This window comes from Symsagittifera roscoffensis, chromosome 3, assembly GCF_963678635.1.
Source record: "Symsagittifera roscoffensis chromosome 3, txSymRosc1.1, whole genome shotgun sequence".
Taxonomy (NCBI): Eukaryota; Metazoa; Xenacoelomorpha; order Acoela; family Convolutidae; genus Symsagittifera; species Symsagittifera roscoffensis.
The window spans coordinates 76,345,579-76,363,656 of record NC_087064.1 but is presented as its reverse complement, the minus strand read 5'-3'; the positions used below and the strand labels follow the sequence as shown (position 1 = coordinate 76,363,656).

Genomic DNA, 18,078 nt, shown 5'->3' with positions numbered 1-18,078 from the left:
TTGACAATCTAAATAAAGTGGGAAATGTTGTAAACTATTTATTTGTGATTGTTCAATATCAGTTTTTACTGCATATTTGCATTCCAATCGGGGTGATGTTTCGTTTTCTGCAAGGTAGAATTTTATGTTTTTGGGTATTTCAACTGTTGTTTTTCGTGTAAGTAATTCAGGTGGTGTATTTCGACTTAAGGTGTCTGGTAATGCAAGATTTTTTCCTGCAGTCCAAACTATATGTAAGTTTGGAAATTTCATTAGAATTAGTTGAAATCTGTAAACTCGGTGGTTTGGGTTAGATTTTTGTGTAAAGAGAAAGATGATTGGTTTATGATCTGTGAATAGAACTGTTGGATGTTTTGATCCAAGTATCAGAAATTCATATTCTGTCAGTGTATATATTATGGCTGCACATTCTCTCATTAGAGTTGAGAGTCGTAGCTCTGCTTGAGTGAATAATCGAGAATTTGCTGATATGAGGTTCATTTTATTTGTACCATTATGTGATTGTAATAGTGCTGCACCGATGCCAAAGTTCGAAGCATCGCACATTGCATAAAATGGTTGATTTGAATCTGGAATTGTGTTTGAAATTTGTTCAGTTAAAAGTTTCTTTACTTCTTCAAATCGTGTTTGATGTTCTGTGTTCCATTCAAAATTATTTTGTTGTCTAAGGATGTTATAAAATGGTCGTAGATATAATTGCATTTTATAAACATATTTACTTAAAAAGTTTAACATTCCAAGAAATTCTTGGATTTTCTTTTTATTTGTTGGTGGTTGAAGTTTTTGAATAGCGTCAATGCGTGATTTCAATGGAGTGATTGTTTTTCTTTCTATATTATGTCCTAAGAATTTAACTCTTGTCAAAAAGAAGTGTGATTTATCGGGGGCGGCCTTCAGATTTTCGTTCTGAAGTATTTGGTGATATTTTTCTAAAACATTGAACATCTCGTCTTTTGTTTGTGATTGCATAAAAACATCGTCTAAATAGGTGATTGCGTTTTTCTTGAGTATTAGTGGTCTAAAAATTTTGCTCATAAAAGCTGAAAATGCTGCTGGTCCTATGGATATTCCATAGAATAAGCGGTTGAATTCATATTGTTGGTTTCCGATAACAAATTGTGTTAAACGTCGTGATTGTTCATCTAGTGGCATTTGATTGTATGCACTATTCATATCGGCGGTTGTAAAGTATTTGCCGTTTATTTTTGTTAAAATAACTTGTATTGGTTCAATGGGCCAATTACATTTTGATTCATCTATGAGTGAATTGAGGTATCTAGCGTCGAGAACGATTTTTAATGATTCTCCTTTAGCTAGAATGATAACGGGGTTGATAAATGTGTTGCCTTTTGGTTGTTCTTCTTTATTAACTGGTGATATAATGTTGTATTGTTCTAAAATATCGAGTAATCTGTTCACTTTATCATGTAAGTGAATTGGTACTTTACTTGCTCTCTGTTTTTTGAAAACTGCGTCTGGTTTTAACGGGAGATGTAGTGATGAACTGATTTTTCCAACATCGAATTTTGATGTTGCATAGACTGATGAATATTCAATTAGCTGTTTGGCTAACTTTTCGAATTCGTCTTGTGTTATTTGTGAATGTTGGAAATTAAACATTGTTAAAAATTTCTGTTGGTCCTCTGTGTAGTTACTTATGTTGAATGTAGGTTTGAAATATGGAGTTTTTGTGAAATAATCCGTATTTCTGTTTTCGTTACTTATTATATTATTTATAGATAATTCTTCATTAAGAATTGTAGATTGGCAAATATCTAGTAATTGGAGTATATTATTTACGCGATAGGCTTTTTCGTGTATTGGTGATATTGTAGCATTGGTTTCACAATATCCTAAAAGTCCTAAAGGTAATGTTACTTGGTAAGGTGTGTTGTTATAGACATGTAAGGAAATGATATCGGAATTCGAATTTTTCAAATATTTTATGGATGAGATTGTGATTTTGAAAAATTTGTGAATAGGTTTGAATTCAAATTCTGACATATAAAATTTTTGTTTGTTTTGTTCTTTATCATATTGGTGAACTTGTTTGATTGAAAAATTATAGATATTTCCTGATAGTGGTTTTAGGTGTTTTCTTTGTTGGTTAAATATCGGGTAGAATTTTGAAAAGAATGGTGGTTGTTTATTTAATCTTTGAAAAAATGTTAAGGATGTATCTTTTGTTTTTGTGTATTTATCTTTGATTAATATTTTACTATTTAGTATGTTAATTGTTGGTATATATTTCGAAATAAATGGTATTCCAATGATATTATATTTAATGTCAGTGATATGGAATATTTGTTTAAATGGCTTATTTAAAATTTTGCTTTGTTCCATTGTTCTGGTGGGGAGGAGAAATAATTGGATTTTTCCGTAGTTTATCAATGTTGATCCTTGTGCTGTTGCTAACTTACTGGAGGTTTCAAGAGGTGTTAGCTTTGGGTGTAAAGTTTTTATTTCATTCCATGTGGGGATGTTTATTATGTTTGATTCTGCTCCTGAATCAATTAAAAAATCTATTTCAAGGTCTGGTGGTTGAAATTCTTTATTTCTTGGGCTTTCTAAGAGAAATGGTATTGTCCAAATTTTTTCTTTGGGTTGTTCTTTTTGTATATTTTGATAAATATGGTTTGTATTCAAGCATTTTGTTTTGGTATTTTCATTGGTTTGATTTGTAGTGTTAATCTCATTTGTTTCTTGTGTCGTTGGTGTGGAATTTATGGGTGTAGTGTAATAATTTTGAAGAAATTCTGATTGATTTTCATATATGTGTGATGGAAAGGGTTGTTCATATATGACAGATTCATAGTCATTTTCGACTTTTATCATATTGATAGAAAGAGTGTTTTCAGTATCACTTTCTGAATCTGATGATGTACAGTTTATTTGATTGAGTTGTAACGTATCAGTTACTGTGTCATCAATACCTGGAGGGTCTGATGTTGTTTCTGGGTTAGATTGTACTTGATTGATTTGTCTTTGATGTTTAGGTGTACTACTTCTGTGGCGATTATTAGAATTATTATAGTTATTATTATTCCGGTGTGGTGATTGGGAATAATTTCTATAACGATTATTATAACTTGAGTGTCGATTTTGTGAATTATTTCGCGATCTGTTTTGGTAATTATTGTTTGGTCTGTTATAGTTCGATCTATTATATGAGTTATTCCTTGATTGATTGTTCGGGTAATTCTGGTTTCGGTTGTTTGAATAACTTCTATTTCGATTATAGGAGTAGTTTCTATTCCTATTGTATGATGAATTTCGTGATTGGTTGTTTGGATAGTAGTTATTTCTTGATTGGGAATTAGATCTAGAAACAAATCGTTGTGTATTTGAATTTGATCTGGAGTAGTTATTTCGACTATTTGGTCTATTGTAGTGATTTTGTGATGAATTATTCGTGTTTCTTCGTTCTGGTGATCTTCCTCTATAACTTGAGTTATATGGTGATTGATTTCTTGTATAGTTTGTATTGTTCGGGAGTGGTTTTCCTGAACTGTTGTTGCTGTGGACTGTTTTGTTCGGTAGATTTTGATCTTTTTTCATGTATTGATAGAATGATTTATTTGGTTCTTTATATTTTTGAGGTTTATTTTGATTGTCTTGCTGTTTTTGTTTACATTCGGAAATACTATGTCCGTATCGTCGGCAATAATTACACCATTTTTTGAAAGATGGTTTGCCTTTAAAGTTTGGGTTCTTTTCATAAATATTGAGTATTTCAGTGATTTTTTCAACGAGGTCTGTCTCTGATTCCTGTATATTATTAATATTAGTGGGAGTCGTTTCAATTCTGTTAACGTATTGTAATTTCAGATTTTCCGTTTCTTCTAGTTTCATCGTGATTTCTGCTTGTTCTAATTTGTCTACTAGTTTTCGAAAATCTAAATCGGGTTCTCGAATTGAAGAAGGATGGGATGCTCTCTTTTTTATTGCTATTTTCCTTAATTGTGGTGTTAAGGTCATCATTAAGATTTCTGTCATCTTTGTGTTTTTATAGTCATGTGTATTTAATGAATATGCTTTTCGAACTAGTGTTTCGATTCGTACTGCTATTTGCTTGATGGTTTCGTTTGGTAATCTGCGAATTTCATTACATAAAACTCTTTGTTGTTGTTTGTTTCTTTCGGAGTCAAACATTTTTGAAAATTCCTGTGTAAACCTTTTCCAGTTTGATTTTATTTCTAGAGGTAGTACTGAAAACCATTTTTGGGCTGCGCCATCTAAGGTTGTTTGTATTAACGCTGTGCGTCGATGTATCCAATTTTGATGTAGTGGCGTATTAATTGGTTCAGGTCCAATATTTAAAATCAGGTTTGCTGTTACTGCATTTAAATAATCTTCTACAGAATATTCAGGGTCTGTTCCTGTGAAAACTATTAAAGGTTTGTTTGATGTTATTGATGATCCACCCATAAGGTATGGATTCATTGTCATTTGTAATGATTCTGCTGCATTTGGCATTTGAGAAAAATTTGAAAGTTGGTTTCTTGTTATTTCATGTTGTTGGAGATAATATGGGAGTGGTATTTCATTTTGCATTTGTGATGGTTGATACGAGTGTGCAGTCATTGGATTTTGTTGTTGAATTGGTTGAAAAGATTGTGTATTAATTAGATTTTGTTGTTGAATTGGTTGTTGATGTTGTGCATCTATTGGTTGTGGAGAAAAATTTCTATGATTTGTACGTGTTCTCTGTATTCCTTGTCTACGATATTCTTGAGTATTTGGTGCAAATATATCTGGTTGTAAGAAATCATCATCTGAGGATAAATAATCCATTTGATAAGATGTCTGTTTTTTATTTTTATTTTGTTGAAAAAATGGGTAATTTTCACTGTGATCCTGTGGAGGATTTGTTTGGAAATTTATTGAATTAGGTTGGGTCATTGGGTTATCCCAATTTCGAGATCTTGTATATTGGTTAAAATTTCTTTGTGGTTGGTTATATGTTTTTGATGGATGTGTATAATTATAATTATGGTCTGCAAAGTTGTTTCTAGTGAATGTTTTGCGTGTTTTTGATGGTATTGTCATGGGTCTGTATGTTTGGTAATCCATATGTGAATATTTAGGGGCAACCGAAGGTTTAACGGTTGATTGTAAGGTTACCTGTGTTTGTGAAGGATTTGTATTTCTTGGTGTTGTTAAATTTGGGCGTATTGGTGAAATACTTTGTTGTGTAGTTGTTGTGTGTACAATTTCTTCATTTATGAAGTGTGATGGTGTCTGGATATCTTGTTGAGTAAGATTCCTAGTTCCATTGAGGTTTTCATTGTGTATAACTGTAGAGTTTAAACTATTATTTTGTGTATCGGGTAAAAATGTATTATAGTTTAATGGTGTTGCGTCAATGGTTAATGGTATTACTTTTACATAATCTCTTATGTAAGATATCGTACTTATTGCTTGACTTGAGATTGATTGTGGGAAGCTTATAAATGCGGGATGAGACCATTCGGGGTCCCAAACATAATCTGATTGTTCTGTGATAGCGGTATCATCGTTCGAGTTTTGGGGTCTAAAATTTTTTCTTGCTTGTGCAATTAAATCAATATTGTGTGTGAAATAATCTATTATGAACCATGCCAAAATTTTTTGTAGATCGTGTTTTGTATGTTGTGAAACGTCGTCTTTCGTGAAATTTTCTTTAATGATGTTTAAATAACTAGAGAGTAGTGTGATTTCATGTCGTACTCTTAAATGTTTAGATGTTTCTGTCGGTGAGACATTTGTTATTGGGATTTCGTTTTCTAATATCGAAATATAACTATATATTATTGCGAAAACTTCATTGGTGAATATGGAGTTTGCTCTTTGTGAGTTATGATATTGGATGCTTTTTATATATTCTGAAAAAACTTTTGAAAATTCTAAATCAAGATCGTCTGTTTGAATTGTATATTTTCTATTATTATGGTTTGGTGAGGTGAATTCTATGGAGTAGATTCCATACTGTTGTGTTATGTTGCATATATCTTTTAGATAGTGATCTATGATTTGTCTTTTGATTTTTACATCTGGGAACTCTGTTTTACATGGACTGATTCCGGGTTCAAATAAATTTAATAGTAAATTTGTGCAAAATATATGCTGTCCTCTATCAGTGGTTGCATCTACTATAAAAGGAAAGATTTCATCATCATCTGGACTTTCTTCACCTGGGGTGTGCGTTGAGCTCATTTTTTCGTTCGATGACTGTTAATATGTAATTATTAATGTGTCGAATTGGTTGATTCCAACTGTATAAATGTACTGGTTTGTGTTTATACTGCTTTTTTATTCTTCTTTTTCCTCTTTTTGATGAATTTGAAGTTGTTTCTGAGTCAGAAAAATATAATTGATCGTGAAGTGGGCAATTTTTATCTATTGATTCTTTTAGTTTGTAAAGTTCGTCTAAACTGTTGGTTTCTGATTCTGAAAATGCGTCTCGATTTCTTGAAAATCTTTTTCGTGTTATTTGTCTTTGTTTCGTTATTATTTTTCTTTTTAGTGTTTGTCGTTTTGTTCGAATGTATCCAACTGTTTGTGTATGAGGTGTGATTACAAGGTCGTATTTTTTGTTATCTATTTCACAATTGTGTAAAACGATTGTTTGTTTATTTCCTAGGTTTTTAAATGACATAAGGTTTAGGATGACGGATGCAAAAGGTTGTTAAATGATTTCTATTTTCCTAAACTGTTAGTTCTTACGATTTTTTGGTTAGCTTAACCTGGGTCTATTTGTTCAGGGTTGGAGAGAAAAGTATATCGATTCCGAAGAATGATTTTTTACTTTCTCGTGGCTAGTATAAGTTAAGGTGTTAACTTACTTAATCTTACTTAGGGGTAGTGATTGTGTTCAAGGGTTGGAGAATAGTAAATCGATCCACAAGGTTCAGGTATAATTAGAACGCGAGTAGTTCGTTAGATACTATTTTAAACTTACTAAGTCTAAGATTTATCCTGGGTCTGGTAAGAGGGGGGGTCAAGTGAAGGATGAATAACCGAAGTTCTTCACTATTTATCCTAATTTGAATGATTAGTTTTGTTTAAAAATTTCTATTAGTCTTAGGTCTTTAGAAAGGGTTGGGTAGTGAATCGACGTTTGAGGTCGTTAGACACTAATTAAGTGGGTGGGGGAGAACAAAGTTGTTCTGTTTGATCCAAGGATAAGCCTTGATGATCAAATTTAAAATTTAATTAAGTAGAAAATGATTTAAGATCCAAGGATAAGCCTTGATGATCTGGTTTTAAAATTAAGTGAATTTAAGTTTTAATAAAATTTTAAATGTGTGTAAAGGAAAGATTTAGTGTTTTGATGATATTAGTGGGTTTATGATTGCTGTTATGTTTTAGGTGATGGAGCTGGAACAACAGGATGATTTATGATTACTAACCATTTATTGTCATGCTACTAATTTTTATTTTTATTTTTCAATAAATATTTTTCAAACATGTTTTGTATATATTACTGCAGTTTTAGGAAAACGATCTTAGATCTTTTTATCAATCGTTATTGTATATTAATAATTTTGTTTAGCGCCTGAAATGATTTTGAAGATTAACTTCAAGGTTTTATGTTTGCAAATGAAAATCTAAATTCATTGCCAGTAATATTCTAAATATAAAAGTTTGTTCTGGTTTTTGCCTAACTATCATATAGTTATATGGCAAGTTTCTACTTTGTCGTATGTCGTCTCTGGTTCGAGGTCTTCTTCCAATTCCGGGTAGTTCTGTTATGGTTCGGAATATTGGCTCTGATCTATTGAGTCGTAGAGACATTTCGATTAAATTATTGTCGTATAACATTTTGTAAATGTTTTTGTCTAATTTCTAATCTATTTTGGTTAATTCTAAGCTATTAAGGTCTTGTTCGAGACTTATGGTCGCACCAGATGAGTTAGGACCGAGTTGGCTAACTCATAGAGTAATTTCGGATAGGGTACACCGTCTGCTCGTCACGCTATCTTATTTTCGGCCGGATAGATTCGTGCAACTTCTTAGTCTAATACCGATCCTAATCTTACTCTTATACTATCTAGTCTCAGGTTGTTTAACTAGTCTCTGCTAGGCTCAATAGATCTAGGGTATACTGGTTTATTGCGGCTGCTGAAGTGCTCGGGAGAGTCCAACTAATTTCTAAGTTAAATTCAAATCTCTCTGGTGCTGAAATTACAAGTAACTTCAGCACTTACAAATAAGTGGGTTGTTAGTTAGATGGATCATGATTGGTTAATATTAAATACTTTACATTGGTAAAATATCTAATTTATCCAATCATAAAATGTAGTTTAGATCAGGTTCCAACAGTGATCTCGTAAATAAAATATTTCAATAATATTTTCTCAAAAAAAAGAAGCACTCCTGGTAAAAAACTAATTTAAGCTCATTTCAGCTTCAGCTTCTTAATCTATCCTGAAAAAATGGGCGTCTAATTCTTCATACTTTCAGAGAAATTGTATTTTTAAAAACTTAGTGGTGTTTTTGAAACATTTGGAAAACAAACTGCAAAGAACAGTTATTTTTTTACTTCTTTTGATTTAACTTTATACTGCTACTGCATAAGTCATATTGTGCAAAAGTCGTAATCTGAAAAGAGCGAGGTTTTAACTTCAGATATCTCTTTAACTCATTCTTTTGAATGATTGAGCATTCGAAATTTATCACGGAAAATTGTTAATCTTTGTTTTAATTATTTTCACTTAAACCTACGCTCACGGCGAGATGATTTGATAAGGAATCATAGTGCAGCCTTACTCTTATCTTGACATATTGATAAATTTAGGGTTTCCCTTAACGTAGGAATTTCATTATTTTAGCTATAAAAAGTAATTATTAGGAATATATTTAAAATCAAGCAACATTTATATCTTTACTTTTAAGGGTAAGTTCTCAGTGGCTATCTATTTTGCCCTTCGTCTATACTCTCCTACGCTATTGTATGGTGTCTTTCTAAATAATTGTTTGACGATAGTGTATAAAATTGATTTAGGAGAAAAAATTCTTTCTTCCTTTCTATCTTCAACAATCGGGCTAGGTTTTTCAGAAGACCAGCTTTTAGCAGACTCCAAACAATTAAACAGCCAGAACGATAACTTCCAACGCAGCATTGGCAAGTAAAATAGGCTTGCTCCGTTGCGCTTACATCAGACACGAGAGGAACACTGCGCGTGAATCAGTGTTTGCCGTTAAACTAGTTTGTTTTGCTTAGAACTTTGTTGAAAAACCGTGAAACAATTGTCTTAATTAGGGAAGCTCAACCACAGATTTTATTTCAGTCAATCAAATATACGTCAATTTTTGCTGCCTCCACAAAGCTGTCACCAAAAGTCTGCTAAATGATTTAAGTTTCACTTTTTATGTGAAAAAACCTGTCTACTAAAAATTTGGTCCCCACAACTATTCAAATTACTTTCTATACCGCTGTTCTTCTGGGAGGAGTCACAAATTGGAAAACAAAATATTGAAGACAACCATTGGGACCGAATAACGTTTTTAAGTGGAAATAAAACAAAAAGGGGAAATAGGAAAATATACTGTCAGGGTTGTAAAATTACAAACTAACATTTACAACTAAAATGCTAATTGTCTACAGCACAAGAAAAATTCATGGAGGTGCAACTAAACCGACAAAACCCTAGCAAACAAATGGAAGTCCTTCCGTGATCTGTATTAGATCTTAGGATGCAAAGGTATCTCTAGACCAAGTGGGAAAGAACCTGAAAGTCGTGAAGGTTCAATAACAAGGCAAGCGCAATTACTTACAATTTGTAAAAAAAAAAGTTGTTTACGGTGGAAAATTTTTAGTACTCAATGACAAACTTGCTCTCGCAACTGAAAAAAAATTATTTTCGTAATTTAATTGATTTCGCTGTAAATATTTCTCGCTCTCTCCGAATGAATGATTGAATTTGCTAATTATCGTCTAGTTTTTTAAATAATATGAAATTGGCTGTGTTCTTAGGTCTGAAACATATCTTTTTCCAATTTTGTTTTTGAGTATGAAAGGAGAGCTTAAAAATTGTCTTCTCACAATTCACACCCTTTTATAAAAATTAAACGGCCAATAAATTGAGTATTCACCCAAATTAAATTTCTAAACAGCTGAACGTTTTTCATTAATTTCTGAACTTTTCAGCGTGGTCAACCCGATTCTTTACGCCAGCTCATTCGGGCACTTTCGGTACAGATTCAACGCCTCAATTCAACTCCTCAAAGAGATCTCTCTGTGTCTCCTCTGCTGTAACATGGAGAAACTGCGGCAGATACACAAACTGCACACTTCACAATACTTGCACCCAGACCATCATACATATCGTGTGTCCACTACGGACACCACGCGGACAACGTGTTCTAATTATGGAACTACTAATATGATCAGTCAGGACAGCGACCAGTTGACCTTGAACTCACACGGTATCCAGGGCAACTGGTCTGTGGCTAATAAAGGGCTGTTATCCGTAGACTCCACTGAAAGCTACGGGGCTACTAGTCCAATCAGCGAGTACTGTAGTTTCTCCGATTGAAACAACTCATTGCAAAATCAAATAACTTACCTATCCCATTGTATGCGACTAGTTTGATGAGACTTATGAATTTCATGAAGATAACTTGTCATACAGGTTAAAATTTTTCTTGCCTTGATATAGTGCTGCGTCTAACTTTTGACCTGATTTGAACATATACCGATGTTAAACTTTTAATAGTATTTTCTAACTTAGCTTTCTAAAAACATATACAACAGATGTACATATGAAACTTGTCTTAACGAACAAAATAACCTTCAAGTTCTTTTAGGATTGACAATTTCATGACATAGAGGCGAAGCTGCGCTTCGCAAAAACTAGCAAGAACACGACAAAAAAGCCGCTTTACTAAGTGAAATAGAATTAAGCCTCAAGTTAGTAAAACTTTAATACATATTGGCTTCGAATCTGCGACCTCGAAAATTGGAGTATAACACCCTGTCCTCTCGGCCACGAACGCTTTACAATAAGCAACCCATAGTCACATATAAAGCAGCTATATATGCTAAAAAATTGCCAATGCGTTGCAGACAAAGTGACACCAAATACAAATAGACAAAACTTGGCAAGTAATAAATTGGAACATAACAAACTGAAGGCATCCCCACTAACTTTTCATGTAATAAATTGGAAAACATAAAGCCACATTATGTATAAATTATGCATTTCAAAAACTTTCGAGATGAATTGGGCTAGAAAAATTCTGAAATCGACTTTTTATGACTCGTGTTTTTTTGAAACAAATAGCTTTTTTCGGTTCAATTGATGAATTACAAATGCATCAAATGTGCTAACTTATTTATATTCGATTGTCAAAGCACATGCTATCAAAAAGCCGTAAAAGTGCCACTAAAAATGGAACCAGTATTTGCACCTTAGGTACTACTAGTGTAATAAAACTAACCAAGTTAGGAAAAAGAGTTAAGAAAACTGCATCGAATGATAATTTTTTGACATTGCTAGAAATTCGGAAAAATAACATCCATTTGGAACAAGAAATTATGTCTTTTCATGCAACTTGAAATTTTGTTAATCTAGAACAAAATGTGCTTTCTTTTACGCAAATTAATTTGAAATGAAAAAAAATCTTATTCAAAACGCGAACAATCAAAGTTGAGCTAGAAAAAGGTTAGTGAATAAAATTTTTCACTGAAAAAAATAAACTCGATTTATAAGTCTCTTTACTCTAATCATTGACACTTAAAAAATGCACTTAAAGTGGCGCGTGACGTGATTTCCACAGGCAAAAACGGTTTGAAAAAAAAAAGGATTTCAAAACTATCAAAAACTTAACCAATGTGAAAATATGAGCGTGAACGAAATTATATACTCAATTGACAGCATTACAATTTTTTTTTTACAATTTCTTCTATCTTTTGGTAAAAAGCTATTAAGTTGGATAAAAATGCAAGGAGGCTAAAATGTTGTAGCGTGGTATAGTATTAAATTGAGATTTCAGGCTTTCATCAATCTTCGCGTAAATATGATCAGAAACACGGAAAAACTAAGACCAATTATTCTCGCCACACTTGAAGGCCCTTAATAGGGAAACATATTTAACGCCATACGAGTTTTATTTGAGGTAGTCAAAAGCAGCCAGAAAACCCCAGCAATACACCGAACAAAGATAACCAATTGAAAAATAATGGATTTATAACTTTGAACTAACGAATTTCATTTCAAATTATTTTAAATTTCCATTTTGGATAAAGTTTTAGATATTCATTAAATTTCTCTGTTCGATACATTGAGTGCAACTTTCACATCGATCGGCTATTTTTGCAATTGTTATGATTTGGTTATTGTTATAATGACTAAAGCAAAACTTAAGAGTATTTTTGGCAGATGCATAAAGGAAAAAGGCAAAATGGATTACTATGGGCCCAATTTTGTGAAGAAACCCCACATTAGCCTGAAACTTTTTATTTCAATTCGATTTTCTTGAACTAGTAGGAAATTTTAATCTTGATTAATTCTCAGCGCTGTTTGACACCAAAAACTTATTCGCTACGTCTTGTAATTGACTGATGAAGTTTTTAAATGTCTTTCTTCATTGATGGTACTTGCTAACGAATATCGAAAAATCTGCTGAGTACATCCGTCTAGTTAACTCTTATAAATAAGCGAGTCTTTCCAGATTTTCAAGTAGAGAGGAGAGGAGAGGTAAACGATTCTGATGTAGTATCAACTCACGGTAAACAATATTCCCACAGCTCCAGCGGATTGCTTTCTTGGTAGTCGGTGTTTTTGCGCAACCCTTACAGACGAGCGAGCGAGCCCAGTCCACTTTCAACATGCAAACCGCAAATTTTTACTAAGTGAAATAAGAGAAATAGAATTAAGCCTCGAGTTGGTAAGACTTTAATACATATTGGCTTCGAATCTGCGACCTCGAAAATTGGAGTATAACACCCTGTCCTCTCGGCCACGAACGCTTTACAAAAAGCAACCCATAGTCAAAAAGCAACCCATCTTGATTAATTCTCAGCGCTGTTTGACACCAAAAACTTATTCGCTACGTCTTGTAATTGATTGATGAAGTTTTTAAATGTCTTTCTTCATTGATGGTACTTGCTAACGAATATCGAAAAATCTGCTGAGTACATCCGTCTAGTTAACTCTTATAAATAAGCAAGTCTTTCCAGATTTTCAAGTACAGAGGAGAGAAGAGGTAAACGATTCTGATGTAGTTTCAACTCACGGTAAACAATATTCCCACAGCTAAAGCGGATTGCTTTTTTTGGCAGTCAGTGTTTTTGCGCCACCCTTACAGACGAGCGAGCGAGCTCAATCTACTTTCAACAAGCAACCGCAAGTTTTTAGCACGATGAAATTGGCGGGTATAAAGACGATCTCGCATAGTCAAATTTAGATTTGCTTTGGTTTTTTCCATCATGTTTCCCAAGTTAGGGAAAGATAAAATTGGAATTTCAATATCTAATCGGTTTCCTGGGGGAACTCCCTGTTGTTTCCCGAAAAACGAGGAATTAAAGGTAGACCGACTTAAATTTAAAAAACAATTTCACTTAATAATTTCTCAGCTCACTTTTAGTGTCGAGAAGAATACATCAAAAACTTTCAATTTTCCCAACAAAAAGGACGTTAGTCGAGTGCATATGTCACTGAGTGACCAGGTTCGAACCTCCATCCGAGAGAAGGCTTTGTTTGTATAAAATTTACATATGTTCCGTTTGACTCGAGATGAAAAATTCATATCTCCTTAGGCTAAAAAAAATGGAGACATGCGGTTTTCACTGATATCACGTAATTGATCAGTTGATTCGAATTTAAATTAAACTGAGACTGCTCAGTGTGAAGTTATGAAATATAGTTTTTCTCACTTGTCTAATTTATCATTTCAATTACTATATATCAAACCATAGCCGACAGACAGTTGCAAAATTTCAATGAACGCAAGCAAACCGAAAAACTACCGAATTGTTTTATTAAAACTGAAATTTCGATTTTCGCAGAAAAATAATTACCTTGGAGCTCTATGAATTTAGCAAGAACATTCACGACTGACATTTTTTTTTGACAACATCCACCTAATATGAGAAAACTGGATCAATAGTGATATTTCAAATTAGAGTATTCACTACGTTGATGACTCTTGAAGAGCTTCGCTTTCTTCTCTTCCCTTCACTGCCATTGTCTTTCTTTCCTTTTTACTGGAAGAGCAGTGGTAAAACAACTGACCAAAAATAATACTAAAAAAGCAGTTCGAGTCCTAGAAAAACAGCAGATTGATTTGAAAATACTTCATAAATTTTAAATTCAAATTTTCTGGAATGTCTTTGAAAAACTGGAAATGTCACAAAAACCTCAGGATTTCCGCGTTCCAGGGGTTCCTCAGCGGAACAGCCCAAGAGAAAACTTTTCAATGTCTATTCTGTCATCTATTGGTCAAATCATTAAGTAACATAATGTTTCCTTTTTTATTTCCCTTGTAGCTTAATTGGCACAGTTGATAATATGTGACTGCTGAACAGTATGTAACGGTTCCAATTTAGGCGAAACTTTGGCAAAATGGTCTGAAACGGATCTAGAAAGATGCAATCGTGAGTTAATAAATAAATGCAAACAGCATCAATGATAGTCGGTTACGGTGCAAGTAGATCAGAATATTGCGACCGTAGTCTTTGAAAAATTACAAAAAAAGTTTTTTCAATTAAGCGTTGTTTATTTTGCGTGATTTGATAAAAGAACGTATCCAAAAAAAGCTGAGCTTAGACATATTCTACACTATAGTAAAATAGCAAAATGGACAGCAATTTTTGTCGAAAAACTACTTAACAAAAAAAAACATTTGTAGTTTTTTTTGAGTTTTTGAATCCAAAAAGGCGCTAAAAAACGAACTTTACTCGAGTGATACTAAGTTCTCTGCTTAAATTAAGCTATTGTAAGCCTGCTCGCTTGCTCTATTTGCTCGAATTAAGACAAAAAACTAAAAGCTTTAAACCTGTGTTTCTGAACACTGGGACGCTTAGTTGAAAATTTTTAATGTCGTTCGAATCACGATTGAAAGGGCTTCAATATGATATATCACTCGACCCATTCCGATGATTATTTGTGGTTCCTGATTTCAAGTGAAAAAAAACTAAAATACAACCAAAACATAGTTTCTCCCCAATTTTCAAATGGTCAGAACAAAAAGCCAAGAACCCTGCTGCACCCTTGTGCCCAGACTCGTTGAAACTTAAAAATAAACAATAATCTGAATTTGGCGATTCCCAGCATTCAGAGGCAATTAAGCAAAATGTCCTAATAAAAACTCGGCAGAAGTGACTTTATTGGATTGAGAGCTCCTACGATTTATGCGTTTTAAACCAAATAGATTTCCCATAACCTTGGGACAGAATGTTCCGACCATAGTCTTAAAATACAACAATTTTTCTCAAATTAGGGTAGTTTTTTCCATCGTCGTTTGATAAAAGGAGCTGAATGAAAAGCCAGATATTAGGCATATATTTCATTCACAGTTAATTAAGCAAACTGAAAAACAATTTTAGTAGAAAAATGCTAGAAAAAGCCATTAAAATATGTTCTTATATGTTCTTTCAAAAGCAGTTTTTTACCAAGATTTACTAAGTGATTGATCTTGCTATTTAAGAAAATTGGTTTCCAAACATTAAAACAGCCACTAATAAAAAAAACGTTCTTCATAATAAAAAAAGCTCTTTTGGTTTCTGATCATAATACATGCCAACTTTTTGCGACACAGATTTCTTTTTGAAATTTTAAATTGCTGTCCAAATCATGACTGAAGCAGCTGCGATATGATATATAACTAAACCTCTTACGTCGTTCATTTGAGTTACCTGAATTTGCGTTGACGAAACTTTAAATCTCAGTTCCTCCATGAGAAAACAGATTTACTGACCGCAAGCGTAAAGAAAGCTTATAAAAGAACAATTAATTTTTCTACACCAATAAATATACATTTTTAAATTTAAATTTCCACGTATCTGGGCGAGTTTATGTCAACTTCTCCGAGTCTCTAAACCTCGAAATATCATATGCATTTCCGTCGCTGACAGATGCGGCAATTTCTTCGAAGAAAGATTTCGTATTGTGAACATTTGTCGATCCTAGAATAATTCTGACATCAGGATTCGCCAAGTTCAGAGTGTGAACTGTGTTTGCTTCTTCGTATGTGACTCCTCCCGCTACAAACACGATTACATCTCGAACTCTGTCTACCCGGACAGGATTGTTTCCATTGTAAGGGTAGGCTGACTCTTTCAGCCTTCCTCGTAGAAGGTTTTCCAGAATTTCTTTCAACATCGGCTGATGTTGCGTGTAGATGTTTTCTACTCCTTTTAAACCTTTTAGTAGTCTTCTGGTTGCAGCGACTGGGCTTTCGGATAGAGATTGATGATGGACTCCATTAACACTGGCATTGCTGTACGTTAAAACACTTGCCGCTACCCGTCTGAACTCTTCGGGTACGTTGCGTCGGTTTAAGAGTTCTATCAAACCTGGAATGTCGTTACTAGAATGCCGTTCATACTTCAAAGTGTACAGCATGACTAAACGTGTTGCATCAAGATCAGTTACTGCATCATTGGTGATCAACTTTTTTACGTGCTGTAGGGCTTCCGAATGATTGGAATGACATGCGAGCTCTTGTTCAGTTTCGGACACTTCCAACAAGTTATTAACTTGAACTAAGCGAGAAAGCTCTCCGACAAGAGTTATATGCTTGGCAACAGTGCCTGACATCTTTTTGAATGCTGGGTAATTTTCTATGAAGGTTTTCATGTCAGATATAGATTCAATTTTTTGATGACTTTGCGCAGTTTTCTGGTAGTTTTCCATAAGTTCTTTTATCTGACTTCCAATTTCTCCAAAATTCATAAACATGCATTTGCTGTAGAACTCATCTTGCTCTGCTGATAGTACTACCTCCTTCAGTTCCTCTGAAGTGTTGGGAACAGATGACAAATTCACACGATTATTGTGAATTCCTATCAATTCATGGACCATAGCTTGGTAAGTCCATTGGTTAAGGAGCGGTGTCAGAGGATCAAAGCGCCTGTCTAGAATTAATAACAGAGGAGCAACATCTGTGTGTCGAAAGTCAAACAGCGCAGCCTCTTTAGAGATGAGATTACCAACGCATTTCGCCAATTCATCTGCCATCTCTGAACTGGCTTGGTATCTAATGACCGGACATCTTTTCAGAGCTAATAACAGAGACGTCAAACCAGATGTGCATCGCTGCAAAACATCGTGCTTCCATCTGTTCTTTTTCGAGCACCCAATTATGTTGAAAGAGAATACGTGTCGAGCCATGCAAAGAAAATCTGCGAACACTTCCTGAACTTCCCTAACAACTTCATGCTCATCTGCTTCTGCCAACTGTTTAAGACTATCTTTGTCGATTACATTTGTAAAGTAAATGAAGTACAGGTTATAATTGGGATTCCTTAACTCATTGCACAAGTTTTCGATGTTCTCCCGAGTCGGTCGAATGAAACAAATGCATTTCAAATGTCTCATTGGCTCTCTGTTGAAGTTATTCAACAACTCGAAAAGATAAACTTCTCGCTGAAGGAGCTCAGATTGGGCATATACCATACTGACGACTGAAATGGTTTCTTTGTCCATCAGCAAAATTTTCATTACACCTACTCCCGAGTCGTCTATCATCTTCCCAACGTAGTTTCTAACGGCTGAAACTAGATTCATTGTCGGTTTTATTGCTCACTAGTGCATTAAATTCTAGAAGAAAAAAACAAATTCATATTACTTTGACACTGAGACGATCCAGAGCTTCGCATCACTTGAGATACAATGCAAGCGTAGCATTGTAAGCCAGTGAAGAGATGATACGGGAAATACAAAGACGAAGTATCTTTTTTCTAAGATTGAACTTCACAAAAAACAGTCGAGAATCACATCTACCAGCATTAAATTAGTTCTCGAAAACAGCATATTGATTTTATGAAAAACTTTTTAGTAATAGGATATTACAAAAGGCTTCGAAAATTTCTGTTGAATCCAATTTATACAATGTGACATTCGACCAGAATGACCAAAAATGCTTAGCAGC

The 18,078-nt window shown here is 33.7% G+C and overlaps 2 protein-coding genes across 3 annotated transcripts in view; one reads left to right on the top strand and one right to left on the bottom strand.

The window, feature by feature from the left end:
* The window catches only part of LOC134842006 (neuropeptide Y receptor type 4-2-like), a 43,406-nt gene extending 32,649 nt beyond the window's left edge, over positions 1-10,757 (top strand). The window contains exon 4 of one of the 2 annotated variants that reach the window (XM_063858144.1): positions 10,133-10,757. In XM_063858144.1, coding sequence (XP_063714214.1) covers positions 10,133-10,520 — 388 coding nt within the window. In that variant the 3' untranslated portion in view covers positions 10,521-10,757. The remainder of the gene's footprint in view (positions 1-10,132) is intronic. The other variant, XM_063858143.1, reaches the window with a different exon arrangement.
* Positions 10,758-15,921: 5,164 nt separating this feature from the next.
* Positions 15,922-17,744, bottom strand: LOC134842005 (vacuolar protein sorting-associated protein 45-like). The gene has a single exon (XM_063858142.1). It carries the CDS (start codon positions 17,712-17,714, stop codon positions 15,999-16,001), a length of 1,716 nt encoding a protein of 571 aa, XP_063714212.1. The 5' UTR covers positions 17,715-17,744; the 3' UTR covers positions 15,922-15,998.
* Between the last annotated feature and the right edge of the window lie 334 nt (positions 17,745-18,078).